The sequence below is a fragment of the Oryctolagus cuniculus genome, chromosome 1 (assembly GCF_051225735.1).
Source record: "Oryctolagus cuniculus isolate XC-2025 breed Fujian yellow rabbit chromosome 1, ASM5122573v1, whole genome shotgun sequence".
NCBI lineage: Eukaryota > Metazoa > Chordata > Mammalia > Lagomorpha > Leporidae > Oryctolagus > Oryctolagus cuniculus.
Window position 1 is genome coordinate 4,298,495 of NC_142867.1, and position 27,973 is coordinate 4,326,467.

The following is a 27,973-nucleotide window of genomic DNA, read 5'->3' on the forward strand; positions in this document are numbered from 1 at the left end:
TGTGGCCATCTGGGGCTTGAACCAGTGGAAGGAAGATGTTGCTGCCTGTGTTTCTCCCTCCCTCTCTAGTCCTAATAAAAATGAAGCTAAGGATGGTCTGCGGAGAACGCGAGCGAGCGCCCTCACCATCCCTCACCATCGCCCGCCTCGCTGTCTTGCAGGGGGCCGAGGCGATGGTCCTGGAGAGCGTCATGTTCGCCATTCTCGCGGAGAGGGCGCTGGGGCCGAAGCTCTACGGCATCTTCCCGCAGGGCCGGCTGGAGCAGTTCATTCCGGTAAGACTCCTTTGGAGTGACGCGGGCCTCCTCATTGCGAGAACCTGAGAGCTGTGCTGGCACGTGCTGGACGTGGTCTGCGTCACTGAGGTGCGTCAGAGCCTCATGTGCTCCCTCACTGCCTGTCTTGACTTCAGCGTTCTCTCTCGTGTTCGATGTGACGTGTTCATCGCGGCCCTGAGAGCCGCGGGCTGCCCCGAACAGGACCGACCACAAAGCCTAGGGGTGTGGGAGGCCGTACCCCGGCTGTGTGTGTGTGTGTGCACACCCTGTGTTCACAGAATGTGTCCCTGTCCCCAGGCCGTACCCCGGCTGTGTGTGTGTGTGTGTGTGCACTCTGTTCACAGAACGTGTCCCTGTCCCCAGGCTGTACCCCCGGCTGTGTGTGCACTCTGTGTTCACAGAACGTGTCCCTGTCCCCAGGCCGTACCCCCGGCTGTGTGTGTGTGTGTGTGTGCACTCTGTTCACAGAACGTGTCCCTGTCCCCAGCCTGTACCCCGGCTGTGTGTGCACTCTGTGTTCACAGAACGTGTCCCTGTCCCCAGGCCGTACCCCGGCTGTGTGTGTGTGCACTCTGTTCACAGAACGTGTCCCTGTCCCCAGGCAGTGTGTGCCTGTCCTGGCGTTTTTGAAAGCTGAGTGAACTGCTTTTATAGTGCTGAGTACCCTGGTAGTGGGCTGAGCTTACCATCATCACGCCGCGTGATCCTGTGTGGGAGCTGGTGGAGAGGAGCCCAGAGTGCAGCAGAGGATGAAGCCTGACAGCTCCAGTGCGCGCTCCGCACATGCCCTTGTCTAGAGGGCCAGGAGCTTCCCCAGCAGGCCTCGTGTGCGTCCTCTCCAGCTGCAGCAGGGTGTATCTACGCGAAAGCAGGGTGATAGACACGGAGATTGTTCTCCACTGGTTCACTCCCCAGGTCTGGTCCAGGCGGGAGCCAGGAGCCAGGAGCCCCATTCTGGTCTCCCGCATGTGTGGCAGGGATCTGAGCACCTGGGCCACCCTCTGCTGCCTTGCCAGGCTCATTAGCAGGAAGCTTGATCAGAAGCGGAGCAGCCTGGACTCGAACCCAGGCACTCTGATCAGGGATATACACATCCTGAGCAGTGTCTTAACCACTGAACAGGCGCCCACCCCGGAGATGCACAACGTTCCCTCAGAGATGGTGGCTGTGCCCACAGATGCTGGCCCAGCAGCTGCTATGGCCCTTCCTTAAATTTTAATGAACTATGGGTGGGCACTGCGGCACAGCAGGTGGAGCCACTGCCTGCAGCACTGACATCCCGTATGGGCATCGGTTCGAGATCTGACCCACTTCTGATCCAGCTCCCTGCCAGTGCACCTGGGAAAGCAGTGGAAGATGGTCCGAGTCCTTGGGCCCTGCACCCACTTGGGAGACGCGGAAGAAGCTCCTGGCTTCAGCCTGGCTCAGCCCGGGTCCTTACGACCATTTGAGGAGTGAACCAGCAGATGAAAGATCTCTCCCCCCACCCACTTCTCTCTGTTTATTTCTGCCTTTCAAATAAATAAGAGGCAGAGTTATAGACAGAGAGGTCTTCCATCTGCTGGTCACTCCCCAAATGGCTGCAACAGCTGGAGCTGCGCCAATCCAAAGCCAGGAGCCAGGAGTCTCCCATGTGGGTGCAGGGGCCCAAGCACTTGGGCCATCTTCACTGCTTTCCCAGGCCACAGCAGAGAGCCAGATCAGAAGTGGAGCAGCCGGGACTCAAACTGGCACCCGTATGGGAAGCTGGCACCGCAAGTGGACACTTAGCTTTCTACACCACAGTGCCAGCCCCACTGACATATAATGGTATTGAACTAAAAACTCCTCTCCTAGGATCTATGATTCTGCCCTGTAAAACCAGAGTGTCCATTTAGTCTACCAGGACACAAGTGCAGGTCGTATGCAGCATCTGACGCAGCTCCTGCTCCCCTGAGCCGGCTGCTCAGCACCTGGTCTAACCAGAGCCACTGTCGGCACCTGGCTGGCACACACCAGGCTGCCAAGGGGCACCCTGCTGGTGCACACTGGGAGGCCGCACGATGGCTCAAGTCACTGGATCCCTGCGTGGTAGACTCAGTTGCATTTCTGGTTCTGACCTGGCCCAGCCCTGGCTGTCGCAGGCATTGGGCAGCGAATCGTTAGATGAGAATTCTCTCCCTCTGTCTCTCTGCCTCACAAATAAAAGAAAACCATGTTTTATAAGGAACCCTACAGGGGCTGGTGCTGTGGCGCAGTAGGTTAATCCTCAGCCTGCAGTGCCGGCGTCCCATATGGGCGCTGGTCCTAGTCCCGGCGGCTCCGCTTCCAGTCCAGCTCTCTGCTGTGGCCTGGGAAGGCAGTGGAAGATGGCCCAGGTCCTTGGGCCCCTGCACCCACGTGGGAGACCTGGAGGAGGCTCCTGGCTTTGGATCGGCTCAGCCCTGGCCACTGTGGCCATCTGGGGAGTGAGCCCGTGGGTGGAAGCCCTCTCTCTGTCTCTACCTCTCTGTAACTCTGTCTTTCAAATAAATAAGATCTTTTTTTTAAAAAGGAGCCCTACAAGAACGGACTCTAGCTCTCGAGATGGCGGGAGGCACGTTGCTTAGCTCACCTGGTGAACGTCCGCCCTGCCTTTGCTTATTTCAGAGCCGGCGATTAGACACTGAGGAGCTAAGTCTGCCAGGCATTTCCGCGGAAATAGCTGAGAAGATGGCCACGTTTCACGGCATGAAAATGCCCTTCAATAAGGAGCCCAAGTGGCTCTTTGGAACCATGGAGAAGTAAGTGGCGAAGGCCTTCCTCTCAGCGCCGCCGGGTGGCTCCAGGGCGCTCGCCCGCCTGTGGCTCGCTGAACAGCCTTCCCAGAATGCCGTGCGCTGCAGGCCTGACCGCTCCCCTGGCTCCCAGAATGCTGTGCGCTGCAGGGCCCCCTCCTCTCCTGTGGCTCCCAGAATGCTGTGCGCTGCAGGCCTGACTGCTCCCCTGGCCCCTAGAATGCTGTGCGCGGCAGACCTGTCCGCTCCCCTGGCTCCCAGAATGCTGTGCGTGCAGGCCCGTCCTGTCCCCTGGCTCCCAGAATGCTGTGCACTACAGACCCGTCCTCCCCCTGGCTCCCAGAATGCTGTGCGCTGCAGGCCCGTCCTCTGCCCTGGCTCCCAGAATGCTGTGCACTACAGACCCGTCCTCCCCCCTGGCTCCCAGAATGCTGTGCGTGCAGGCCCGTCCTCTGCCCTGGCTCCCAGAATGCTGTGCGTGCAGGCCCGTCCTCTGCCCTGGCTCCCAGAATGCTGTGCGTGCAGGCCCGTCCTGTCCCCTGGCTCAGCGAGGCGGCTCCGCTGCAAGTGCGGCCGTGCCCGCTGCCCGCTGCCCGCTGCGGGGGTCGCGGCGCCTCGGCGGGGCGGCGGCCGGGGAGACGGAGGTGCGTGTTCTCCCTGTGCGCAGGTACCTGGCTCAGGTGCTGAGGATGAAGTTCACAGAGGAGCCCAAAGCGCGGCGGCTGCACAGCTTCCTGAGCTACAACCTGCCCTCGGAGCTGCGGACGCTGCGGTGAGCCCCGCTCCGGCCCTGCCCGGCCCGTGTCGGCGCGGGCGTTCTGCAGGCTGGGCCTGCACAGATGGCTCTGTCCTCTGCAGCCAGCGCTTCCACGAACGCCGTCCCGTGGCCTCTAGTCAGTCCGTGGCTTCCTGGGGACGTGGGGGCCTCTGGGTTGGGACGGGGGCAGGCGGGGGAGTGTTAGTGCGCAGGGGCAGTGGGGCAGGGGAGCCCTGGGTGCCTCCGGGGTGGGGCTGGGGGCAGGCTGACCGCTGTGCGCGCGCGGCCGCTGCGGAGGCCTGGTCACAAGACAGCGTTCCAGGGGCTTCTGTTATCGGGGCAGAAGAGGGGTCAGCAGGTAGGATCACGTCACGTTGTGACGGCTGCCCCAGAGGAGACGGCGCTCTGCTGGGCCGGTGATCAGAGGCCCGGGGAGGGGGGCCGCTGTGCGGGACCCGCGGGGAGTCTGGTGGGGGCTGCGGCGGAGCCTGCCCCGTGACAGCTCCCGCGGACACGTTTCTGGCCCACGTGAGAAGCGGGACACGACGCGTGTGTCAGGAGCGCTGCCCAGCCCCCGCCGAGGGCGCGGCCGTGGCCTGGGCCCGCTGGGTGGGTAACAGCGGGACCTCTTCTTCCAGGTCGCTGCTGGAGGCCACTCCGTCCCCGGTTGTGTTTTGTCACAACGACTGTCAAGAAGGTAAGGCCGGCACCGCCGATGCCGGCGTCTGCACGCACTCTGGGGTGGCGTGAGGAGCGAGGGCGGAGGGCAGAGGGGCTTCTAAACCCGCCCGCCCGCCCACGGGAGGATTCAGGGCAAGCGAAGGGAGTTGCAGAAAGGCCGTGAGAAAAGTGAAAGGAGGCGCATCTACCGGGGGAGTGGGGTGAGGGCCTTCAGCTCCAAGTCACCGCTGTTGTCACGGGCCCCTGCCCAGAGCAGGACCCCTGCCCGGGCCTCAGCCCTGAGGAGACCAGGAGAGGGCCCGGGCCGTGGCGCAAAGGCCGGGATGCCGGCGCTCCCGGGTGCACCCCAGCCAGCTGCACGCGGGAGTGCGCGGGGCTGAGCGTGAGCGTGAGCGTGAGGAGGCGCCGCTGTGCCAGCCCGCAGCCCGCCGCAGCCCCCCACCCCCCACAGGGAACATCCTGCTGCTGGAAGGCCGCGAGCGTCCTGACACACACAGGCTGATGCTCATCGACTTCGAGTACAGCAGCTACAACTACAGGTAGCCTCGCGGCTGCCCGCGCGTCCTCTCGGGGGGGTCGTTGGAGACAGCCAGCGGAAGCCGCGCGCAGCGCACAGCTTCCCCGGTCGGAGCTGCAGGCCTCCGGGGGCAGCCTGAGCGGGCGGTGTGGGCGCGGCCGCCCGGGCCTCCTGCTCTCGCCTGCCCGTGCTGGGCACAAGCAGAACCGGGCATTTTGTCTGTCCAGACATCCACTCCCTTCTGTGACTGCTGACCGCAGGAGGCCCTTGGGTCTCCGCGCTTACTCCGCCTGCCGTGGTCCTGTGTGGGTTACCCGGCGCGCCCCGCCCCTGCGCAGGCGCTCACGCCCCCGTCGGCCTGCCCTGCTCTGAGCCAGCGAGCCTCTCGGGTGCCGCTGGCTTCAGGCCGTGCGTGTCCTCTCCTTCCAGGGGCTTCGACATTGGGAACCACTTCTGCGAGTGGGCGTATGACTACAGCTATGAGAGGTACCCCTTCTTCAGGGCGGACATTCAGAAGTACCCCAGCAGGAAGCAGCAGGTGGGAGACTGGCTTTATATCCTCAAATCAGTCCTTTTTATGCAATTAAAGCCACCATTGTTAGGTTGCAGAACACTTAGGCCAGCTCTTTTGTGTTATAAAATGTTATTTTTTCTGTTAAGTTCAGACTTGACATTGAGTCAGTGCTTGTCAGTTCAGAGAGGAGCACGGCCTCTGGCTCCTCCCAGCGTCTTCCGGAACGCCCAGCCCCCATCCCTCCGTTCCTTCGCTTTGTGCAGAGGGAGGAGTCTGACTCACGTGGTTGAGTCACTGGAGCGCACTCGGTGCCAGCACTCCCTCTCCTGCTTGCCGTGCGGGAGCCCCTGGCTGCGGGGTTTCCCGGGGGACTCTCCCGGGTCTCCAGGCCAGCCCGGAAGCCCCCTGGGAGCGGTGCAGAAGCCGAGTGGGCCCCGCGCTTCTCCCTGGAGACCCCTGCCGTGGAGCGGTGCAGGCCGCAGCCCGGTCCCCGGGGCACAGTGAGCTGCAGCGCTCTCCCGCCAGGCGGAGGGTCTCGCGGGAAAGCAGGAGGAGCCTCTGAGGGCGGCCCCTCCCGCCCTGCCAGCTGCCTCCTGGCCTGGCCAGGCCGCTCCGTGCCTTTCTTTAGTCCATTAAGGACTAAATGTAAATCAAATATATATATGTATATGATTTCATTTGAGAGGTAGAGTTACAGACAGAGAGGGAGAGACAGAGAAAGGTCTCACTCCCCAGGTGGCTGCAACAGCCAGAGCTGGGCTTATCCGAAGCCAGGAGCCAGGAACTTATTCCGGGTCTCCCAGGGGGGTGCAGGGGCCCAAGCACTTGGGCCTGCTTTCCCAGGCCACAGCAGAGAGCTGGATCGGAAGTGGAGCAGCTGGGACTCAAACCAGCGCCCTTGTAGGATGCCGGTGCCACAGGTGGAGGCTCAGCCCTCTATACACAGCACCTGCCACAGTGAATATTTTTTTAAGATTGATTTATTTAAAAGTCAGAATGACAAAGAAAAGACAGAGACAGATCTGCCATCTGCTGGTTCGCTCCTCAAGTGGCGGCGACAGCCAGGGCTGGGCCAGGCCGAAGCCAGGAGCAGGGAAGCTGCAGCCTGGGTCCCACGTGGTGCAGGGCCCAAGCACTCAGCCGTCCTCGGCTGCCTTCTCAGGCGTGTTAGCAGGGAGTGGATCAGAAGCGGAGCACCCTCGGATGGGATGCCGCCCAGCAGTGGTCTTTCCTGTGCCGAGTGGCTGAGCGTAGGGCCGCCTGCCGGGCGGAACTTGAGTGGTGCTTGCTGGCTGTGGAGCTAGTGCCGCTGTGAAAGCCGGCTTGGAAGAGGGCGACGGCCGAGACGGGGACGGTGGCAGCAGGCCTCCTAGCAGGAAGTGACTGCGGTTTGCTTACTTACAAAGGGAACCGGCAGTTGGCCTGTCCTGATGTCCTGATGTAAAATGTAAAATGTACAAGGACAGGGACCTCCTGGCTTACACGGAGACTAAAGGTAGAACCTGCTGGAGCCACAGCCTAACGGTTTCTCTCCGAGCCAAAGAAAGAACCCGTGGTGCACGCCAAGGTGACCCTGGCGCCCCGTGGCCTGCTGTCTGTGGGCGGCCCCATGCGCACAGCCTCCGGGGACAGTGACGCCGGCGCACCCTGCGCGAGACCAGGCCTCCGGAAGCAGCAGCAGCAGCGGCGTCCAGTCTGCTGGCCTCCCACTGTGACCGGACCCTGGGCATTGCTGCCAGGCCAGGGGAGCTCCCCGAACCCTGCACCCGGGTGCAGCCACGGGCTGGGTTCCGCAGGCTTTCCCCGGGGTGATGTGTATCTTCCTGCTGGCTGCGTGCACAGTGTCTATTTTAACTCTCATGGAAGTGGGCCAGCAGGTGAAGCCGCCACCTGCAGTGCCGCATCCCATATGGGCACCGGTTCAAGTCCCGGCTGCTCCACTTCCGATCCAGCTCTCTGCTATAGCCTGGGAAGGCAGTGGAGGATGGCCCAAGTGCTTGGGCCCCTGCACCCATGTGGGAGACCTGGAGGAAGCTCTTGGCTCCTGGCTTCAGATCAGTGCAGCTCCAGCTGTTGTGGCCATCTGGGGAGTGAACCAGCAGATAGAGGACCTCTCCTCTCTATCTCTCCACCCCCACCTCCCTCTCCCTTCCTCCTTCCCTTCCCTCCCTCTCTCCCTCCCCCCCACCTCTACCTCTACCTCTGCCACACTGTAACTGCCTTTCAAATAAAGTAAATACATCTTTAAAAAGACTTATTTTATTTATTTGAAAGAGTTACTGAGACAGGTAGAGCCAGAGAGAGAGGTCTTCCATCCGCTGGTTCACTCCCCAGATGACCACAAAGGCCAGAGCTGTGCTGATCTGAAGCCAGGAGCTTCTTCCAGGTCTCCCACGTGGGTGCAGGGGCCCGAGGACTTGGGCCATCCTCCACTGCTATCCCAGGCCACAGCAGAGAGCTGGATCAGAGTGAGCAACCGAGACTCGAACTGGTGCCCATGTGGGATGCCAGTGCCTCAGGCAGGGACTGTAACCCTCTGTGCCACAGCACTGGCTCCTAAGTAAATCTTTAAAAGAAACAACTTACCATTGCGCTTAACTAACACAGTTACTTTTCTTCTTAAGCTCCACTTCATTTCCAGTTACTTGGCTGCCTTCCAGAACGACTTTGCAAACCTCAGTAGTGAAGAGAAGTCCGCCGTGGAAGAAGAAATGTTGGTTGAAGTCAACAGGTAGTGTTTCTTTCTTCCTGCTGTAAAGATCGCGTCCGTCTGTGCAGCCCACACGTGGGGTGCAGCCCGAGGTGCTGCTGTGGGGCCCCTCTCTGCTCTGCGTGCGGAGCCAGTGGGAGGACGGGGAGAGTCGAGGCGGTGCAGCCCCGGGAGGGAGCTTCCTCCCTCCTGGGAAGGGCAGCAGTGGGCCTGCTTTCTCTGCCAGCGTGGCCACCAAGACCCCCCCACTCCCGGGAGTGTCGTGTGTGCTCGCACCTGCTAGTGCACCTCTCGCTGGCCGCAGGTGGGAGGAGGCTGTGAGCCCGTGGATTGGCGGGCAAAGCTTGAGTGGGCTGACGCCTCCGCCAGCATCTCACGCGCTGTCCTGCTTCTCTCACTGCAGGTTCGCCCTGGCATCCCATTTCTTCTGGGGACTCTGGTCCATCGTACAGGCCAAGATTTCCTCCATTGAATTTGGGTACATGGTATGTCTTTTTTTTTTTTTTTTTGACAGAGTGGACAGTGAGAGAGAGAGACAGAGAGAAAGGTCTTCCTTTGCCGTTGGTTCACCCTCCAATGGCCACCACGGCCGGCGCGCTGCAGCCAGCACACCGCGCTGATCCGAAGCCAGGTGCTTCTCCTGGTCTCCCATGGGGTGCAGGGCCCAAGCACCTGGGCCACCCTCCACTGCACTCCCGGGCCACAGCAGAGAGCTGGCCTGCAAGAGGGGCAACCGGGACAGAATCCAGCGCCCCGACCGGGACTAGAACCCGGTATGCTGGCGCCGCAAGGCAGAGGATTAGCCTAGTGAGCCGCAGCACCGGCCCATGGTATGTCTTAGGAGGAGCCGTGTTCCCTCCTGCCCCCGGGAGAATAGTGCTGCAGCGTGTCTGCATGCGGCAGGTGGCCCGCCCTCGCGGGGCAGCCAGTGGGGACCGACCTCAGTCCTGGGCGCGAACCGTCATCACGGCAACCTTTACAGACCAGGCCGGGCTCTCTAGGGAGCCAGGAGCCGTGCCTGGTGACCTAAGGGAGACAGTTTTGGGTTACTTAAGTTTGAAAGGAAAAATATACAGTGTGTTAGACGTGATCACAATGAAAAACTTTTGAATGACACCACTAAGAAAATGAACACAAGGTGCAAATTGAGGGAAAATCATGCAGTTTAAATTAGACGGAAAGACTCACCTTTAGACTACGTTGAGAATTCCTAATTCAGCAAGGAACAACCCACTCCATAAATGGACACATTTGGACACGTCTCACAAGATAAATGTAGTTAATGTAACTAAAACACTACATAGCACTGCGGCACAGCGGGTGAGGCCCCCACCTCAGCACCACCGTCCCAGATGGGTGCTGGTTCAGGGCCCGGCTGCTCCACTTCCATCCAGCTCCCTGCTGTGGCCTGGGGAAGCCGTGAAGACGGCCCTGGTGCCTGGGCTCCTGCACCCGTGTTGGAGACCCGGAGGAGGCTCCCGGCTCCAGCCATTGGAGCCAGTTGGGGAGTGAACCAGCGAATAGAAGGGCTCTCTTTTTGTCCCCTCCTCCCTCCCTGTTTCTTTAATTCTGCCTTTTGAATAAATTTTCAAAAAAAATAATGCAAATTAGATTCCCAGTGGGAGTCCCTGTACACCACAGCGATGGCTCAGCCTTTTTTTTTTTTTAAATTTATTTATTTACTTGAGAGGCAGACACAGAGAGAGAGAGGTCTTGCATCTACTGGTTCACTCCCCAAATGGCTGCAATGGCCGGGCTGGACTGATCTGAAGCCAGGAGCCAGGAGCTTCCTCCAGGTCTCCCACGCAGGTGCAGGGGCCCAAGCACTTGGGCCATTCTCCACTGCTGTCCCAGGCCATCAGAAGGGAGTTGGATTGAAAGTGGAGCAGCCGGGACTCCAGGTGGTGGTGTCCATGTGGGATGCCAGTGCTGTGGATAGGTGCTTAACCCACTTTGCCACAGTGCCGGGCCCAGTGGTTCAGCCTTTATGAGCTGACAGTGGGGCCAGTGCTGTGGCCTAGTGGGTAAAGCTGCCACTGTGGCACTGGCGTGCTATATGGCCGCTGGTTCAAGTCCTGGCGGCTGCACTTCCGATCCAGCTCCCTCTAATGGCCTCGGAAAGCAACCAAGGGTGGCCCAAGGGCTTGGGCACCTGCACCCACATGGGAGAACTGGAGGAAGCTCCTGGCTTCGGTTGGCCCAGCTCTAGCCATTTGGGGAATGAACCAGTGGATGGAAGATCTGTCTCTCCTCTCTTTCAAATAAATAAATATTTAAAAAATAAAAGGAGCTGACGGCACCAGTGAGACGGAATCGGTGTGCCAGTCTGAAAGTGACCAGAGACTGACACAACCCACTGGCTGGCTGAGGCGGCTCCTGTGTCTACACCAAGACTGCACCCCAATGCTCGTAGCAGTCCTAAAGAGATTACTTACTGCTGAGGGAGAGAGGGAGAGCTCGGCCATCTGCCTCTTCACGCCCCACGTGGCCGCAGCGGCCGGAGCTTCCTGCAGCTCTCCCAGGTGGCGGCAGGGGCCCAAGTACCGCAGGCGTCCTCGGCTGCTGTCCCAGGCACACGAGCAGGGAGCCGGGTTGGAGGCGGAGCAGCTGGGACGTGAACTGGCGCCCACGCGGGTGGGACGCCGGCACTGCAGACGGCGGCTTTCCCGCCGCACCACGGCACCAAGCCCGGTCAGGGCTGTGCCTGCAGCGTGTCGGTAAATGGGGCGTTTGCATCGGAGCCGTTGCGCTGGCTGCTGTGGGGGCGGCTGTGAGACGTCTGACCAGACGGGGTGCACGGGCGGCTTGGAAGGTGCTGTCCTCGGAGCGGCGTCGGCCCCGCCGGCCCGGCCGGTCCTGGCTCTGCCGCCAGCTCTGGCCGGGTGGGCAGACACAGGAGCCCTCGGTGACGCCTTCTCTGCTCTTGCTGCCCCCAGGACTACGCCCAGGCGCGGTTCGATGCCTATTTCGACCAGAAGAGGCGGCTCGGGGTGTGACTGGGAGAAGCCCACCTACTGGTCCCCGGAGCGCAGGGGAGGCGGCCGGCGGGGCCCCATGCTCGGCCCCTGCGGCTGCAGCGGGAAGGCGGGCAGCGCCGCGGCTGCTGCTGAGGCCGAGTGCGTGGGCGGCCTTGGTTCCTGCTCGCCTGCCGCTGGGCTCGGACCCTGGAGTGAGGCTGGGCGGCGGAAATACAGTCCAGTGGTGCACACGGCAGCCTGTGGTCTGGAGGGCTCCGCCGGGGCAGGGCTCGGCCGGACGCGGCCAGGGTCCGCGGGGGTCCCAGGGGCCCGGCTCCCGTGGGTGGCGCCCACACCCGGCGACCCACAGGCATACTGTGAAGTGCTCCACGCGGAGGCCGCGTCGGGCCGTCTCCGGGGGCGCCCGCCCCGTCTCCTGAAGCTGCTGCCGCCCTGGGGTCCGCGTGGCTGACGGGACGCGCCGCACACGGCTCTCCCGCACCCGTGTACATTTGTCTGCGTACGACCCCTCGCCGTGCCGTCCCCCACCGTGTGCTTTGCTAACTCCAGCCGTGGGCTGTGCTGGTCCCCCGCGGTGAGGCTGCCACTGCCCTGGGGGGCGGGGGGGGGGGCGGCGGCAGCTGTGGCCCCACGTGCGCGCGCGGTGACTGTCCTCGCTGACTTTTTACTCGGAGCCCGTTTGTGCATATGTCTCTGCTACCACAGGATCGTACTATACAAATAAAACCCAAAACCCGACTCGGCTGCGGTTGGCTGCGTCGGGGGGTCAGGAGGGCCGACAGGGCTCCTGTAGCTCCCCTCCCCCGCCGAGACCCTGGCCCAGGGAGGCTGGGCACCTTCCAGGCTGCACCTGGCCCTCGGCACACTCTTCCTTGGCTGGAGCAGGGCACAGGACAGGGTGGCGTGGGGGAGGGGCTGCAGGGGCTGTCCCGGGGCTCTGGACTTGACGCGTGTTCACATCCAAGCAGGAAGTGACGTCACGGCCCACAGGCGGGTGCCCTGGGCTGAGGCCTCCCCCGCGCACGCCAGGCTCCTTGTGAGTCCCAGGATGGCAGGGCCAGGGGCCCGGCGCTTCCCGAGGCCCGGCCCCCCAGGCTGCTCGCCCGGCCCGGCGCCTGTTGTCTTCACTCAGCTTCCCCTGGAACTTTGCCGGCCCCGGGGTCCCCGCATTGCTGCTTTAACGTTTTATTTTCCTTTATTTGAAAGGAAGAGACAGATGCCCCCATGCGCTGGTGCTGGTTTGTTTATTTCCCAGATGCCCCCAGCAGCCGGGCTGCGGCCAGGAACTCACTCCAGGTCTTGCACGTGGTGGCAGGAACCAAGTACCCCAGCAAGAAGCCGGCTAAGGCGTGGGGAGGCCAGGGCTCGCAGCAGCCCCACCGCCACCCCTGCTGGCCACGGCATGAGCACCCGGCCCTGTCTGCTGATGACCTGCACGCCCACGGGCACTGTGCAGGCCCCATGGCAGCCGGACAGCCGGACGGAGCCACCTGGTGTCCTGGGACCTCACACCCAATCCCCCAGGCCACGTCCCCACACTGTGCACACACACACACGCACACTCGCTCTCCCCCAGGCCACGTCCCCACACTGTGCATGCACACACACGCACACTCGCTCTCCCCCAGGCCACGTCCCCACACTACACACACACGCTCGCTCTCCCCCAGGCCACGTCCCCACACTGCACACACTCGCTCGCTCTCCCCAGGCCACGTCCCCACACCGTGTGTACACACACACACACACACACACACTCGCTCTCCCCCAGGCCACGTCCCCACACCGTGCACACACACACACGCTCGCTCGCTCACTCGCTCTCCCCCAGGGTCTGTGCCCAGCTCTGCTCCGCAGGGAGGGGTAGAGCTGGTTCAGACCACCCTCACTCCCATCCCTAACCAGAGCCCCGAGCTGAGTCAGCCAGGACGGGGACGGCCCGGAACCCTGCGCCCCGCCTGCCTCCAGTCCCGCCAGGGCTGTGCTGCCCGTCTGCCCGTGGGCCTCCAGCCGCAGGGACCATTTGGCAAAATCCCTGGCCGCCAAGATCAAGGCCTGTAGGAGGCGGGGCTCTGCACGAGGAACGGCAGGAGGCCATCCCCTCCCCGCAGGCCACTCGGGAACAGGACGGAGCCCCAGGAAGGGGCGGGCGAGACCAGGGCTTGGAGCCCCGCCTTTCCCTACAGGGCTGTGGCCTTGCCTTGGGGGCGTGACCCCCCCCCCCGCGTCCCCAGGCTGGCTCGGGGGCCCACTTTCCTCTCTGCCCCACAGCACCCCAAGCCCCGAAGGCCCACACCAGCGTGCAGAGAGGAGACTGGGCTGTGAGCTGCAGCGTGCTGTACGCCCACCCTATATGCGCCCCCCCCCCAGTTCTGTCCCCTCCGTCAAGAACCTGGGGTTCCTGCGGGTCCATCCCCGTCGGCCTCACTAGAGTGGAGGCGGCCACGGGGCCCCGCCCGCCTCGGCCAGCCCTGGCGTTACAGACGGGACCGACACAGCTCCGGGCCCGCGCCTCTTTATTGCGTCCCCGGGCCAGCGCCGGCGTGCTCCCCGCTGGGCGCTAGTCGTCCTCCGCCGCGAACTTGAAGGGGCTCAGCTTGTAGCCAGTGCCCGCGTAGAACTTGTTCTGGAACTCCACCCTGGGGGCGAGGGCAGAGGCTGGTGAGGACGCCGCCGGCGGCCCCGCGGCCCAGCGGGCAGGCGGGCGGGCGGGCACTCACCAGTGCAGCCGGAGGGCGTGCAGGAAGGCCGAGAGCCCCTCCATCACCAGCAGGATGGCCACGGTCAACACGGCGAAGGCGGCGAAGACGGGCACCAGCACCACGGCCGCCACGCCCACTTCCCGGCCCACGCCCAGGCCCACGCGCATCACCATGGCCCACAGCACCTCCGACAGCTCTGTGTGCCAAGGGACGGTCGGGGGTGGGCACCCAGGGAAGGGGGCACGGCCCTCCCTGCTCCTGCGCCCTGCGGGGGAACCCCTCGGACAGCCCCGCCGCGTGGGGTGGGGCCCTGAGGCCCAGCGATGGGACCCCGGTTGGGTGAGCACTCACGGGCGTGGGCCAGGCTCAGCGCCCAGAGGCGCAGGTAGGAGGCGGTGTTGGAGATGCAGCCCAGGCAGAACTCGATGGTGTGGATGGCCTGGTGCATGAACACCTCCGAGGCCACAAACTGGGCAGGGGGACGGCAGTGAGGGGCCGGCTGCGGCCAGAGCCCCCCACCCCCCAGGAAGGCCCCACACCCACCTCCGCCTCTGTGTCTTCCCCTGGGCACCCAGCCGCCTCCTCATCAGAGCCCCAGCCGTTCACAGACACCTCAGGCGAGTCCAGGAGCCCGGCCTTGTCCCCCTGGGGGGCAGAGGAGGGAGGAGGCAGTGTCCACAGCCCCCCAGCCTCAGGAGGGACCCCTGCGCCCGGCCACCCGAAGCCAGGTCTGGGCCCCCCAGCCCCGCCCGTGGCCCACCCCTACCTGGGGGCCGGCAGGCCGTCTCTGCGAACGCCGGCGGTGCTGGCGCAGCAGGTACAAGGGTGTGCCCAGCAGCAGGACCGGCACCATGACCAAGGCCAAGAGCACTAGGACGGACTGGACCACTTCCTGCAGGCCAGGGCGCCGGTCAGGACCCTGCAGGGCCCATCAGTCGCCTGCAGGGGCCCCGCAGCCGGGACACCCCCACCCGCCCAGGCCGGGTGAGAGCCCACCTGCCCGGGGAAGAGCGGCCGGCTGGTGGCGCCCATCAGTCCCAGGGGCCCTTCGCTGAGCGGGGAGAGGGGCTGCGGCCAGGACACCCCCACCCGCCCAGGCCGGGTGAGAGCCCACCTGCCCGGGGAAGAGCAGCCGGCTGGCGGCGCCCATCAGTCCCAGGCCGGGTGAGAGCCCACCTGCCCGGGGAAGAGCGGCCGGCTGGAGGCGCCCATCAGTCCCGAGCCAGGTGAGAGCCCACCTGCCCAGGCCGGGACACCCCTCACCTGCCCAGGCCGGGTGAGAGCCCACCTGCCCAGGGAAGAGCGGCCGGTTGGCGGCGCTGCGGGCGAAGAGGAACATGTTGATGAAGTGGATGAGGATGCTGGGGGCGGCGGCGGCGCCGGCGGCCGAGACGCGCAGCCACTTGTAGAGCACCAGGAACACGAGGTAGCCGAACAGCCCCAGCAGGAACACGAGCTCGGGCAGCGTCTCCAGCAGCAGCCGGTGCCCCTGGCCGAAGTGCCTGGGCGGGCGGGGGCGGCAGGGTCACCGGGGCCCGCTGCCGCCGCCCGGCCTCCCGCAGCCCGCGGGCAGCCCTGGCCCTCACACGTGGTTGAAGACCCCCAGCAGCACCCCGAAGGCCATGTGGGTGACCCCCAGGATGACGGACATCTTCATCTTGAAGGAGTTGAGGAAGCTCAGGTGGTTGGTGGCCAGGCTCCAGACCTGGGCGGGGGCGGGAGGCGGGGGCGGGCTCAGCGGGCTCCCCGGCCCCCACTGCCGGGAAGCCCTTCGGCCGGCCGTCCCTGCCCCCACCCCCGGGCGCCTGCGGCTCTGCCACCGTGCATCCAGGAGTGACTGGCATGAGCGAGGTCAGGGGACCCAGGGTCACACCCCGGCTCTCCCAGCCTAGGTCCTCTCATCTGTGCAGTGGCCGTGACCCTGAGGGTGCCCATGGGCTGCTACACAGACAGCTGGGCACCTGCCCGGCGGGGAGAGCAGGGGGCTCCATGCACTGCAGGGGGGAGGCAGTAACAGGTGCAGCCCTGGAGGCCCCGCCCCACCCCCGCCACTCACAGGGTCGATGCCAAAGGGGTAGGGTCCCAGGAAGACGCCGGTGACGTTGGGGTCCAGGGTGAGCATGGGGTGCTGGGCCAGGAAGGCATCACTGTGGCAACAGCGGGTGGGCGGTGAGGGCGACGCGGGGCCGGGTGCACCGGGCAAGCCGGGGACGCGGCCTCACCTCCAGCCGGACTGCTCAGCCATGGCGGCCACGCTCCAGCCCGAGGGGAAGATGGTGGTGGCGCGGCTGAAGCACTCGTTGTAGATGAAGCCGGTGTAGACGGAGAAGAGGCCCATGAGCAGCAGCAGATAGCGGCCCCCGAAGAAGGTCTGCCAGATCTGGGGCGCAGGCGGCACCGTGAGCAGGCGGGGGCCCGGCCACAGCGCCCCCTCCCGGCCGCACCCGGCGCCGCACCTCGTTCTGCGCCGCCTTCACGGCCGGCCGGTTCTCCGCCAGCACCATGGCCAGGGCGAAGAGGAACAGGAGCAGCCCGTGGCCCACGTCGCCGAACATCACCGCGAAGAGGAAGGGGAAGGTGATGATGGTGTAGGGCGCTGCGGGCAGAGGGCGTGGGCTCAGCTGGGAGCCCTCGGGGGGGAAGCGGGCGCATGCTGCCCCGTCCCAGATGCCACCGCGGCCCCCGGCCCAGGCCTCTGGCACCCCAGGAGCCGGTGAGGGCATGGATCAAGACCACACGGCACGGGCGAGCTGCGTGGCTGGAGCCGGCTCTCTGGGCCGTCTTCCCCGCACCTGTGAGGCGGAGAGGACAGCAGGGCCACCGGACGGGGCCGTCACCCGTGAGCAGGCACCCAGGCCAGCCGCAGTCAGGGCCCCGAGCCAGAGGCAGAGGCCGAGCTAGCCCCCAGGACCCTGGCCACCTGGGCACCGGCAGGGACGCTATACACACACCTGTGACGGCTGGACTGGGACCCCCCCAAAGACCTCCGGAAGTGATGTCACTCCGGGAAAGGGCTTTGGGGGGCCCTGATCCACCAGGACAGCTGTCCCTCAGAAAGGCAACACTGGGACGAAGGGGGACACCAGGGACGACGAGGACAGCCTTCTACACGCAAGGCGAGAGAGGCCCTGCCCACACTGGGACGTGGATGGCCAGTCTCCAGGGACACACCTGCCCTGCGCCGCCGGACCACGGCTCTGCGACAGCAGCCTGGGCGACCTCGTGCTTCCGCGAGGCCACTGCCTTGGCAGCTGGCACCCGTGGGCATCCAGGTGGGGGCGGGGAGCTTGCCCTAGCTGGGCTACCACTGCCGCTGGGGAGAAGCGGGGAGAGCACGGGGCGCCGCGGGGTCTGCAGCCCCACGGACCCTGCGACCCTGGTGTTGGTCCTCACACACTGCAGCCCAGGCCCCGCCCAGCAGCATTGGGGAGGCAGGAGCCCCCCGCCCATCGCGGCTACAGCCACGGGGCAGCCAGCCCAGTTCCTCCCCCTGCCCCCTGCGGGGCAGCCCGCCCAGCTCCCCCACCCCACCCCTGCGCCCCACTGGCTGCTCCTGGAAGCAGCTCCTGATCAGACCTGGGAGACCCCACCCAGCGCCCACTGCCTCGCCGGCGGCTGCCTGAGGCTTCGAGGCACCGGAGGGGGCACCCCGGTGCAGCGGGCTGCACCTCACGCCGGGGCCAGTCCCGCTGCCCGCCAGGGAGGGCGCTGTGGCTCTCACCGGGGTTCACCTCCTGGTAGCGGCCCACGCCGTAGGCGTCCACGATGCCCTGGAAGCTGGCGGTGAAGCGGTTGGTGCGGATGAGGGTGGGGGGCGCGTCCTGGCACGGGATGCGGTGCGCCACGGCACTCACTCCCGCCTCACCCTAGGGCGAGAGACACACACTGAGCGGGGCATTCGCGGACTGGGGGCCTCCTGGGGCAGCCCCTTCCCTGCCCGTGAGCGCCCAGAGCACCTGCTGGGCACCAGCGACCCCTGGGGGCGGGGCCACCGCCGCCAGGGTCACAGGGACTTGTAGTGGGCCTGGGCGGGCGGGGCGGGGGCGGGGCAAGGGCAGGGGCGGGGCAAGGGCACGGGCAGGGCGAGGGCGGGGGCAGGGCGGGGCAGGGGCGGGGCGGGGCAAGGCGGGGCGTGGGCGGGGCACGGGTGGGGCGTGGGCGGGGCACGGGCGGGGGCGGGGCGGGGCGGGGCGGGGCGGGCGTGCTCACCGAGCTGTCGCGCAGGGCCTGCTGCAGCGTGGGCAGGTCCCGCGTGGCGCACCAGGTCTCGGCGATGAGGCACTTGTGCGTGCTGCTCACGCTGCACTGGTTGAGCACCAGGTACACGGCTTTCATCTTGCGGACCTGCACCTGCGCGGCGGGCAGCAGCCGCTGCACCCGGCCCAGCACCTGGCCCAGGAACCGCTCCGTCTCCCCCAGCACCTGCGGGCGGGCGGGGGGTCAGGAGGGCTGGGCGAGGGGCAGCGCCCCGGGCCGGGGGTGGGGGCGCCCACCTCCTGCAGCTCCTGGCTCTGCTGCCGCAGCTGCTGCAGGGCCCCGCGGCGCGCGTCCTCCGGCTCCAGGAAGGGGAAGACGTGGCAGTGGAAGCTGGCAGGGGACAAGGCGGCAGCTCAGGGCTCTGAGGGCAGTGCCGGGCCCGGCCGGGGAGGGCTCCAACAGCCGGCTGCCTCTCACCAGTCTGTGATCTTCCGGATCTTCTGTCCGATCTGCTCGCCCCAGTAGGAGATGACGAAGGTCATCCACGCGGCAGGCTCACCCTGCGAGGGCCGCATCCGCTCAGCCCGGCGCCCCGCCTGCCCCGGCGCCCCCCCCCCCCGCCCCCGGCGCCCCTCCCGGCCCTGCTCACGGTCACCGGGTCCTCCAGCCGCTGCTCCGTCTCCTTGAAGCTGGCGATGAGGAAGCCCCGGCAGGCCCTCCAGAGTAGGCGCTCCAGGGCCGCGGCCCTGTGCGGCTCCACCGCACCTGCCACGAAGCTGCGGCCGTGGGGCTGGCGGGGCCGCTCCGCCTCCCTCCGCCTCCCCCCACCTTCACCACAGCAAGCCCGGAGGGGAGAGAGCCCCAGGGCCAAGGGGAAGTTGCGGGGGCGTCTGAAGACACAGGAACCTGAGCCCGGCCGAGGAGTCCACGCCACCCGGGCTCTGGGGCCGACGGCTCTGTGCCCTCACTCACTTGACCTTCAAGTCCTGGTGCGGCCCCCCGGGGGCCTGGAGCAGGGGAATCCTCTCTGAGGGGCCATCGGCGTGGGCAGCGGCCTGCTGTGAGCCGAGAGACGCCCGCCCGTGAGCCCAGCCCGGGCGGGACCGGGCGCACCCTGCTCTCCGGCACCCACGCCCCGCCCGGCGGCAGCCCACCTGGGGGCTGTGGGCCTGGCCCAGCACGGCGGCGTGGAGCTGCAGCTGGTGCAGCTGGGCCCGCAGCACCTGCTGGTTGCCTCTCACGTCCCGCAGCTCCTGCGCCAGCCGCTCCGTCTCCTCCTGGATGCGCAGCAGGTCCCGGGGCGGGGGCGCCGGCAGCTCCCCCTCGGGCGGGGGCAGCACCAGGCCGGCCCGCCGCACCTCCTCCTGCAGGAAGGCTGCGTGCACAGGGATGGGTCAGGGAGGCCGGGCCGGCCCCCACCCCAACGACCCAGGGCTGGCTCCCAGCCGCGGGTCCCCAAGGGCTGCCCCACTGCCCGGACCCCCAGCGGACTAACTCCACAAGCCCTCCCTGTGCACTCGAGCCCCGGCTGCTCCCCCAGCCCAGCGCCAGGCCGGAACCTGCTCTGTGCCTGTTCCAAAGGAGGAGGACCCCTCCTTGCTCTGCTCCTTGGGGGCGCCGGGCCGAGACCCTGGCCTCTGCCCCCCACCCCCAGCCGACAGCCTTGAGGCCCCTGGTGTCCAGACAGCGCCGGCACCGCCCTCTGCCCTCCACCTGGGTAGCACAGGCCAGCCAGCACCTCCTCCAGGAGGCCTGCCTGGGATGCGGCCCGGGACCCACTCACTGAAGGTCTTCTGCAGCTCCTCGCAGCGCCGCACGTCCCCCACAAAGCGTCTCTGGAAGGCGCTCACGGAGGCGTTGAGCTGGGGTTGCACATGGGGGGGTGTCAGTGTCCCAGGGAGGGGTCCTGGAGGCCCCCCTGCTCTGCACGGCCCGGGCGGGAGGTCGGGAGGGTGGAGGAGCCCACCCGGGGCCTCGCCGCCAGCGCCCTCCCCGGGCCGGCACCACAGGCTCGCCCCACACACCCCCAGCACGCGGCCCCGGGCCCCACTCACGTCTCTGAACTCCACGAGGCCCAGCTCGCCCAGCCGGCTCACGCAGGTGTAAGCGGCCGCCGTGGGCAGGAAGAGCTGGACCAGCGCCACCTCCTCACTCCGGAACAGGGAGCCCATGGTCCTGGGGGCGGGAGCGCGGGGAGGGCACAGCTGGGGCCAACCACAGCCAGTTCCCGGTGCCCCAGCAGCGCCTGGCAGCCGGGGACAGAGACCACCGCCCAGGACGCGGGTGGGTGCTGAGCTCACACAGGAAGTGAGGCGCGAGCAGGAGGGGGCTGGCCCAGGCTGGACCCCTCCCCGCAGCCTGACCCTTGGCCCCAGCTCAACCAGCGCCCCAGCTGTCCCCCCACTCGGGGCCCTACACCCCTCTCAATCCTGGGGCCCCCCCAGCAGCTGCGACACCCAGGCCTGGGGAGGGGCTGCTGGAGCCCTCTCCCCCGCTCTGGGGCGGGCTCAGGGAGCGCAGAGCAGGCTGGGGAGGGGGTGCCGCTGGGGGCGTCCCCTGCAGCAGCTGGGAGCCCGGCAGGGGCGGGAACTGCCTTCCTGGTGTGGAAACCAGCGAAAGTGAAACCAGCCCAGCCTTGCTCAAAGGCGACGGGGGAGGGGGCTCCAGAGATGCCCAGCCAGCACCCAGGGGCCCCGGTGTCTGCCGTGGGAGGGGGCTGTTCAGGCCCGCCCCGGGGGCTGCCGCCTCCCGCCCCTTCCTGAGGTCCTAGCAGGCATCCGAAGCTGGGTGTGGCCTGGGAGGCCACAGGGCTCGGCCCAAGGCTGCACCAGGAGGGGCAGAGGCGGGAGGACGTGGCTGCAGCCCTGGGGAGTGAGGGGCCGGGGGCCAGGGCCAGGCTGGGGCCCTGGGGGCTGGGGTCGGCTCTGTGGCCTTGGCCAAGTCCCTTGCCTGCTCTGGGCCCCCACTTCCTCTTTGGGACTTGGTCACTCCTGGCAGAGACCAGGTGGATGGGGGGATGGGAAAAGAGCCCCCCGCCCCGCAGTGCAGGAGAGGGGCCCGGAGGCTCTGGTGAGGGAGGTGCGAGGCCCCTGGCCAGGTCGGGAAGGCCCAGCGCACCGTGGGTGCCCCGGGCAGCGTGGCTCTGACAGGGGCACCCTGTGGGGGTGACGCAGAACGGGTGGGGGCAGAGGGGCCCCGGGCAGCAGCTGTGCCCGGAAGCAGGGGACAACAGGAAGCCCAGGGCCCTTACCCTAGGGTGGAACCAGCGTGGTGTGCGGCTGGGGGTGCAGAACCCAGCGCGGACCCCTCCCCCGGCAGCGGGGCCCCCAGGGGCTCGCTCCTCCCGCTGGGCCAAGGCTGCTGCCACCTGCCTCCCGCCTCCCCCGGCGGCCGCGGGGCTCAGCGGGCTCCCGGCCCAGGAACCCGCGGGTCTGCCGCCCCCCCTGCCCCAGGCGGTCTCTAGCTTGGCCACGTCCTCAGTCTTCCCGTCTGCAGAATGGATCCCTCCCTCCAGGAAGCTGCAGCAGGAAGAGGTCCGAGCACCAAGCCCCGCGGAGCCGGCAGCCAGGGCGCCCCCGCGCCGCACTCCTCGGCCCCGCCGGTGGGGCGCTGGGCCCGCTTCCCCGCGAGGCGGCGGCGGCCGGAAGGGCCGGGGCCCCGCGGGTGCCGACCGGCACTCACCCCGCTGGGCAGCGCGCACCCGCTCCGCTCCTGGACGCCTGCTCCGCGCCCCGGACTGGCACCGCGCTGCGCCCGCCGCGGCCAACGCCACTCGCGCTTTTCCGTGGGCGGGGCCGCGCCGCCCGGGCCCCGCCCCCGAGCCCGGGACGAGGCGGGGCCGGCTCTAGGCAGGGAGGCTTCGTGGGGCTGTGGGCGCCCAATCCCGCCGAGGCCAGGGGATAGCTGGCCAGCGTCCACGCGGCCGGGGGCTGCGGGCTCGGAAGGAGACCCCGTTCCCACCTAGAGGGCCCGCGGCGCCTACGCTGGGGGGGCCCCAACCTGGGCCCGGCACCCCTCTCCCTAGGGTCCCTCGCTTCTGGCCACCGGGGCCCGTGCCGTCCGGCGTGCTGTCTGCTCAGGGTCCGGCCCGGGCTGGCCTGCGGATCCTCCTGGGAGCACAGTGTGGGGGCACGGGGACCCCACTGCTCCACGGGGTGCATCAGGTCTCTGAGCGGACCTGCGGCCCCTGGGCCTGGTGGGAAAGGGGGCCCCAGCCCTGGTCATCTTTGAACCCACACAGTGAAAAGGGGCCCCTGGGGGGGCAAAGGGAGCCCCAGAGCCAGGCCTGGAAACAGTCGCAGCCAGGGCCTCACTGGCCGGGGCCGCGGCAGGGCCTCACGGCGGGCGGAAGGGGGCGCCCTGTTTCACGGAGCCCACAGCTGCTCTGCTGGACTGGAAAACCTCACTCAGGCCACCCAGGGCTGCCGGCTTCCTCCTCCCGCCAGTGGCTCACCCACACGTGAGCACCCCCAGGCCCGGGCTTCGCCTCACCCTCGTGCCCACCCCCACAGAATGCAGGCATGCAGCCAGGCTGGGCCCCAGGCCCCCAGCCTCCCCAGAGCCCTGGCGGCTGCATACTGTGCCCGTCTGGGCGTCTCCACGCGCGCAGTCCAGACTGGAGCCGTGAGCCCTGGCACAGGGCCTCCCCCTCTGGGCCGGGACACCCCGCACCACGCTCAGGCCCTCGCGCAGGGGGCCGCCTCGGGACACGCGCTGTCCACAGACTGGAGCCGTGAGCCCTGGCACGGGGCCTCCCCCTCTGGGCCGGGACACCCCGCACCACGCTCAGGCCCTCGCGCAGGGGGCCGCCTCGGGACACGCGCACTGTCCACAGACTGGAGCTGTGAGCCCTGGCACGGGGCCTCCCCCTCTGGGCCAGGACACCCCGCACCACGCTCAGGCCCTCGCGCAGGGGGCCGCCTCGGGACACGCGCACTGTCCACAGACTGGAGCCGTGAGCCCTGGCACGGGGCCTCCCCCTCTGGGCCAGGACACCCCGCACCACGCTCAGGCCCTCGCGCAGGGGGCCGCCTCGGGACACGCGCACTGTCCACAGACTGGAGCCGTGAGCCCTGGCACGGGGCCTCCCCCTCTGGGCCGGGACACCCCGCACCACGCTCAGGCCCTCGCACAGGGGGCCGCCTCGGGACACGCGGAGCAGGAAGCCCTGAGCGGCTGCAAACGGGCCTGGGGAACTTGGGGCAGAAAGGGGATGTGGCGGGAGGCCAGGCCAGCTCAGAGGCAGCGGGGCCGGGGTCACCGCCTCGTGACGGTCACTCCCACGGCGGCTTCCGCTTCTCCGCTTCCCTGCTGGGTCACCCGGCCCATCTCAGCCGAGAGGGCGGGCCGGCTCGGGCACGGCTACCCCCGGGGAAGACGCCCTCTCGAGAGGCGGGCGCCAGGGCTGGCGGGGCTGGCCGCAGGGTGTCCCTGGTGGGCCCCGACGCAGGACAGGAGGCGCCGGCGGGTGGGAGCGCTTTATTGTGTCAGCGGTAGAGGAAGTCGGCCTGGATGTTGGCCGAGATCTCGGCCTCCCACTTGTCCCCGTTGTTCAGCAGCTTCTCCTTGTTGTACAGCAGCTCCTCGTGCGTCTCCGTGGAGAACTCGAAGTTGGGGCCCTGGGGTGCAGGCGGCGCGGGTGAGGCCCCGCCCTCAGCCCTGCCCCGCCCAGCCCCTGCCCACCTCCACGATGGCTCGAAGTTGGGGCCCTGGGGTGCAGGCGGCAAGGGTGAGGCCCCGCCCCCGCCCGCCCAGCGCCCGCCCACCTCCACGATGGCTCGAAGTTGGGGCCCTGGGGTGCAGGCGGCGCGGGTGAGGCCCCGCCCTCAGCCTTGCCCCGCCCCCGCCCGCCCACCTCCACGATGGCTCGAAGTTGGGGCCCCGGGGTGCAGGCGGCGCGGGTGAGGCCCCGCCCTCAGCCCTGCCCCGCCCCCGCCCGCCCACCTCCACGATGGCTCGAAGTTGGGGCCCTGGGGTGCAGGTGGCGCGGGTGAGGCCCCGCCCTCAGCTCTGCCCCGCCCCCGCCCGCCCAGCGCCCGCCCACCTCCACAATGGCGTCCACGGGGCAGGCCTCCTGGCAGAAGCCGCAGTAGATGCACTTGGTCATGTCGATGTCGTAGCGCGTGGTGCGGCGGCTGCCGTCGGCCCTGGGCTCGGCCTCGATGGTGATGGCCTGGGGGGAGTGGCCAGGGCACTGCTGCGCCGCCCGCCCCCGCCCGGTGCCTGCCCGGATGCCCTCAGCGCTCCCAGCCTCCTCCTGTGCCCGCGTCTCCCCCGCCCGAGCCGCGGCGACTGCGGTGTGCTGACCTGTCGCGGAGGCCTGGCCGGCCCGCTAGACGGACGAGAGCTGAGACCAGAGAGGCTGACTCTCCCAGAGCGAGGCGGCCTTGCAGGCCCGCCCTGAACCCCCAGCTCCCAAGGGTCGGCAGGGGGAGGCGTGGCCGGGGGCGCCCCAGGAAGGTCAGCCCACTACCTGGGACTGTGGCTGGGGCTCCTCTTCTTATGCCTACAGAAATGGGAGCAGGGGCTGCCACCTGCGGCGCCGGCATCCCATATGGGCGCCGGTTCGAGTCCCGGCTGCTCCTCTATGATCCAGCTCCCTGCTAATGCGCCTGGGAAACCAGCGGAGGACGGCGTGGGCCCTGCACCCACCGGGGAGACCCAGGGGAGGCTCCTGGCTTTGGCCCTGGGCGTTGAGGCCACTTGGGGAGTGAATCAGTGGGTGGCACATCGCTCCCTCTCTCCCGCTCTGCCTTCCAAGTCAATCAGTCTTGTTTATTTCTTAAACAGGCGCACTTGCTACCTCCTGGGGCTGCCGTAAGGAGCCAGCGAGGTGACACAGGCCCCGCCCGTGGCAGCACTCACGCCACACAAGCCAGGACGCTGTCACTGCCCCGCTGCAGGGGTGCTGGGCGGCTGCACGGGCCCCCACGGCCAAGGCCCCCCAGGCTAGAAACGGGCCAGGACCAGGCCAGAGCCACCCGGAGTGGGCGCAGAGAGGGCCGTGCCTGTCCGGGCTCTGCTGGGCACTGTGCCTGCGCCACACCCCCCACAGGACCCCAGGCAGGACCGGGAGCGCCTGGGCTGGGCCTGCGAGACACTGGGTGGGACAGGATGAGGCTCACAGAGGCAGGGCTCACCTGGGGGGCACACGGGGGCGGGGTGGGCTCACCTGGGTGGGATGGGGCTCACCTGGGGGGCACACGGGGGCGGGGCGGGGCTCACCTGGGGGGCACACGGGGGCGGGTGGGCTCACCTGGGCGGGGCACACGGCCTCGCACAGCTTGCAGGCGATGCAGCGCTCCTCCCCCGACGGGTACCGGCGCAGGGCGTGCTCGCCCCGGAAGCGTGGGCTCAGCGGGCCCTTCTCAAACGGGTAGTTGATGGTGGCCGGCTCCCGGAACAGGTAGCTCAGGGTCATGCCCAGCCCTGGGGGCAGCGCAGCGTGGTCGGGGAGCGCCCCTCCGCCCCACGCCGGCGCCCGCCCCGCCCCCCGCCCCCAGCACCCACCTCGGAAGAGCTCCGTCCACATCAGGGTCCGGGCCGCCTGGTCCGTCACGGACTTCATGTCCATGGCGGCCTCCTGGGCGTTCACGTACTCTGCAGGGAGGCCGGCGAGGGGGCTAGAGAGGGGCCCGGGCCTGGGAGCCCCTCCCCACTCCCCCTCCCCCGACTCCCCAGCCAGCAGCAGGGCCCAGGTGGACGGGGCACTCACTGTAGGTGGCGGCCACGGGGCTGCTGTGCAGGCTTCTGCCACTCGGGGGTCCTGCAGAGAGGAGGCCGGGCCATGACCCCGTGCCCGGCACCCCCACCCCCACCCCCGGGAAGCTCCCTGTCCTACCTGCACGGGCGGCCCGGGCCAGGGCCCGCAGCAGCGTGGGCGTCGGCAGGCGGCGCATCTAGGGGTGTTAGGCAGGAAATCAGATATGAGCGGGTGTGTGTGACAGCCCTAAAGACGGCTATGTCCAGCCCCGCCCCCTTCGACCCGATAACCTGCCAGGTGGGGGCCCCGCCCCTTCTGCCTGCCGAATCTTCCAGTCTCCCGGAGCAGCCCAGTGTCTGCATCTCAAACACCCTGCTCTGACCCCCATTCCCCAGGGGCCTGCTCACCCTGCCTCTGAACCCAGGATGGCGCCAGCGAGGCTCCCTCCTGTCTGATACCTTCGGGGGAAAACTAGCTAGGAGCTTCTTAGTATCTACAGCCATAAAGTCCTTGTCTCAGGAGGAGACGTGTGAAGACAGAGACCCATCCCCTCAAAACCCCGGCCTCAACCGGATCCTCCCCTTAAAACCCCGCCTCAACCGGACGGCGCTCAGCCCTCGGCCTCTCTGCTGAGCCGCCCGCCCGCCTGCCCGGGTCTGATCTCTCCTCTCAACCATGTAACCCGCTCCTCCCCCTGTCCGAGCGACTGGGCTCTCTCTCCCAGGTCCTGTCTGGAGAGGTGCCCATCCGTCCTTACGGACGTCCCTGCCCTAATAAACTTTGTTACTTTTACTTTCCACTACTCCGTCTCACGCCTGAATTCTTTCTTGCGCGAAGACAAGAACCCTGCCATTCTCTGGTAACGGGGGCATCGGAAGGGAGGCTTGGGTGGGCTCCGGATCTGCCCCCCCCAGCAGCTATGGGCCTGCAGGGTCCCCGGGTCCCCGGGCCACCCGTTCCTGTTAGGGACAGGACACCCTCCGGTCCCCAGGGCGGCACGGCCCAGCCCAGCCCTGCACCCTGAGCCGGCTCTGCGAGGAGCCCCCACGGACCCCAAGTTCCACCGACCCCACCTCCTTTGTTAAAAAAAAAAACAAAACAAAACTATTTATTCGAAAGGCAGAGAGAGCGGTGCAGGCAGATTTGGACCCCCAGAAGGCTGCCACAGCTGGGGCTGGGCTTGGCGAAGGCGGGAGCCTGCAACTCAGGCTCCCACGTGGCTGGCAGGCATCCACCTGCTGCCCCCACGGTGTGCATTCACTGGAAGCTGCGACGGGAAGCGGGCACCGGCTATGGGTGCGGGCACCGGCTATGGGTGTGGGCACTGGCTATGGGTGCGGGCACCGGCTATGGGTGCGGGCACCGGGTATGGGTGCGGGCGGCCCTGTCACCGCGGGTACCGGGCCGACCGTGCGGGCACCGGCTATGGGTGCGGGCAGCCCTGCCACCGCGGGTACCGGGCCGACCGTGCGGGCACCGGCTATGGGTGCGGGCGGCCCTGCCACCGCGGGTACCGGGCCGACCGTGCGGGCACCGGCTATGGGTGCGGGCGGCCCTGCCACCGCGGGTACCGGGCCGACCGTGCGGGCACCGGCTATGGGTGCGGGCAGCCCTGCCACCGCGGGTACCGGGCCGACCGTGCGGGCACCGGCTATGGGTGCGGGTGGCGGGGGGTAACCGCACAACGCGGAGCCCACCGGGCCGGAACCCCTTCCCCCACGAAGGCCCTCCCGGCACCGTCCCCAGCCGGCCGAGTGACCTTGGGCGGGTGACGTCACCGGCCTCGCTCGGCCACGCGTCCGCGCACCTGTGGGCGCCAGGCCGGGGCTCTGTGACCTGTGGCCTCCAGCGGGGTCACTCCGTTTGACCACTGACTTCAGCGCCAGGGAGCCCACCCGCGACCTTCCCCGTGACCTCTGACCCCACGGACGCAGGAGGGGGCCGGGCGGCGCATGCGCCCGCCAGCACTGGCTTCCCGGTCAGTCGGCTCCACGCTGAAGGACGCGGAGGCCCCGGGCTGCGGGAGAGCCGACAGGGAGTCCGGGCGCGGAGCTGGCGGGGGCGACGAGGACACCGCGCTCGCCCCCGGCGCCGCGCCACCCCGGCCTGCCGTTTACGGCCGAGCCCCGAAACCCACCTCGCGGCGCTGCGGCTCCTTCTCGGCTCCAGCCGGCCGGTCAG

The 27,973-nt window shown here is 67.8% G+C and overlaps 3 protein-coding genes across 15 annotated transcripts in view; 1 reads left to right on the forward strand and 2 right to left on the reverse strand.

The window, feature by feature from the left end:
- The window catches only part of CHKA (choline kinase alpha), a 52,485-nt gene extending 40,556 nt beyond the window's left edge, over positions 1-11,929 (forward strand). For all 6 annotated transcript variants that reach the window (XM_070065514.2, XM_070065552.2, XM_089314247.1 and 3 more), the window contains 9 exons: positions 162-275; positions 2,907-3,040; positions 3,702-3,806; positions 4,430-4,488; positions 4,924-5,011; positions 5,419-5,527; positions 8,128-8,234; positions 8,617-8,698; positions 11,150-11,929. In XM_070065514.2, the coding sequence (XP_069921615.2) occupies positions 162-275; positions 2,907-3,040; positions 3,702-3,806; positions 4,430-4,488; positions 4,924-5,011; positions 5,419-5,527; positions 8,128-8,234; positions 8,617-8,698; positions 11,150-11,209 (858 nt within the window). In that variant the 3' untranslated portion in view covers positions 11,210-11,929. The remainder of the gene's footprint in view (positions 1-161; positions 276-2,906; positions 3,041-3,701; positions 3,807-4,429; positions 4,489-4,923; positions 5,012-5,418; positions 5,528-8,127; positions 8,235-8,616; positions 8,699-11,149) is intronic.
- A 1,761-nt stretch (positions 11,930-13,690) lies between these two features.
- Positions 13,691-21,927, reverse strand: TCIRG1 (T cell immune regulator 1, ATPase H+ transporting V0 subunit a3). Of its 4 annotated transcripts, none has more exons than XM_070065670.2 (20): positions 21,772-21,927; positions 20,145-20,265; positions 19,874-19,952; positions 19,245-19,465; positions 19,063-19,145; positions 18,740-18,866; positions 18,568-18,650; positions 18,387-18,480; positions 18,103-18,315; positions 17,615-17,759; positions 16,350-16,489; positions 16,116-16,273; positions 15,950-16,040; positions 15,480-15,598; positions 15,182-15,395; positions 14,660-14,785; positions 14,437-14,538; positions 14,245-14,362; positions 13,912-14,089; positions 13,691-13,830 (listed from the first exon to the last, which is right to left on the reverse strand). In XM_070065670.2, exons 2-20 carry the CDS (start codon positions 20,259-20,261, stop codon positions 13,752-13,754), a joined length of 2,487 nt encoding a protein of 828 aa, XP_069921771.2. In that variant the 5' UTR covers positions 20,262-20,265; positions 21,772-21,927; the 3' UTR covers positions 13,691-13,751. The 4 variants fall into 4 exon arrangements, 2 of the variants coding, with proteins under 2 accessions (XP_069921771.2, XP_069921763.2); XM_070065662.2 differs by having other exon boundaries at positions 19,063-19,148; XR_016221547.1 differs by lacking the exon at positions 14,245-14,362 and having other exon boundaries at positions 19,063-19,148.
- Positions 21,928-23,553: 1,626 nt separating this feature from the next.
- On the reverse strand, positions 23,554-27,971 carry NDUFS8 (NADH:ubiquinone oxidoreductase core subunit S8). Of its 5 annotated transcripts, none has more exons than XR_016222036.1 (7): positions 27,930-27,971; positions 25,931-25,988; positions 25,805-25,855; positions 25,600-25,689; positions 25,346-25,518; positions 24,134-24,595; positions 23,554-23,708 (listed from the first exon to the last, which is right to left on the reverse strand). XR_016222036.1 is itself a non-coding variant. In XM_051831099.3 (7 exons), exons 2-7 carry the CDS (start codon positions 25,986-25,988, stop codon positions 23,577-23,579), a joined length of 633 nt encoding a protein of 210 aa, XP_051687059.1. In that variant the 5' UTR covers positions 27,930-27,971; the 3' UTR covers positions 23,554-23,576. The 5 variants fall into 5 exon arrangements, 3 of the variants coding, with proteins under 3 accessions (XP_051687059.1, XP_069922016.1, XP_069922049.1); XR_016222059.1 differs by having other exon boundaries at positions 27,600-27,971; XM_051831099.3 differs by having other exon boundaries at positions 24,134-24,262.
- Positions 27,972-27,973: the final 2 nt, after the last annotated feature.

Excerpts from the sequence above, each read along its gene's own strand:
- NDUFS8 (XM_051831099.3), bottom strand. The coding sequence starts at position 25,988 with ATGCGCCGCCTGCCGACGCCCACGCTGCTGCGGGCCCTGGCCCGGGCC. Across the intron at positions 25,519-25,599 it reads GTGGACGGAGCTCTTCCGAG|GGCTGGGCATGACCCTGAGC; the intron begins GTGGGTGCTGGG and ends CGCTGCCCCCAG. Across the intron at positions 23,709-24,133 it reads CCGTGGACGCCATTGTGGAG|GGCCCCAACTTCGAGTTCTC; the intron begins GTGGGCGGGCGC and ends CCTGCACCCCAG.
- TCIRG1 (XM_070065662.2), bottom strand. The coding sequence starts at position 20,261 with ATGGGCTCCCTGTTCCGGAGTGAGGAGGTGGCGCTGGTCCAGCTCTTC. Across the intron at positions 15,599-15,949 it reads ACCCCTTTGGCATCGACCCT|GTCTGGAGCCTGGCCACCAA; the intron begins GTGAGTGGCGGG and ends GCCCCCGCCCAG. Across the intron at positions 14,539-14,659 it reads GACGGCCTGCCGGCCCCCAG|GGGGACAAGGCCGGGCTCCT; the intron begins GTAGGGGTGGGC and ends TCTGCCCCCCAG.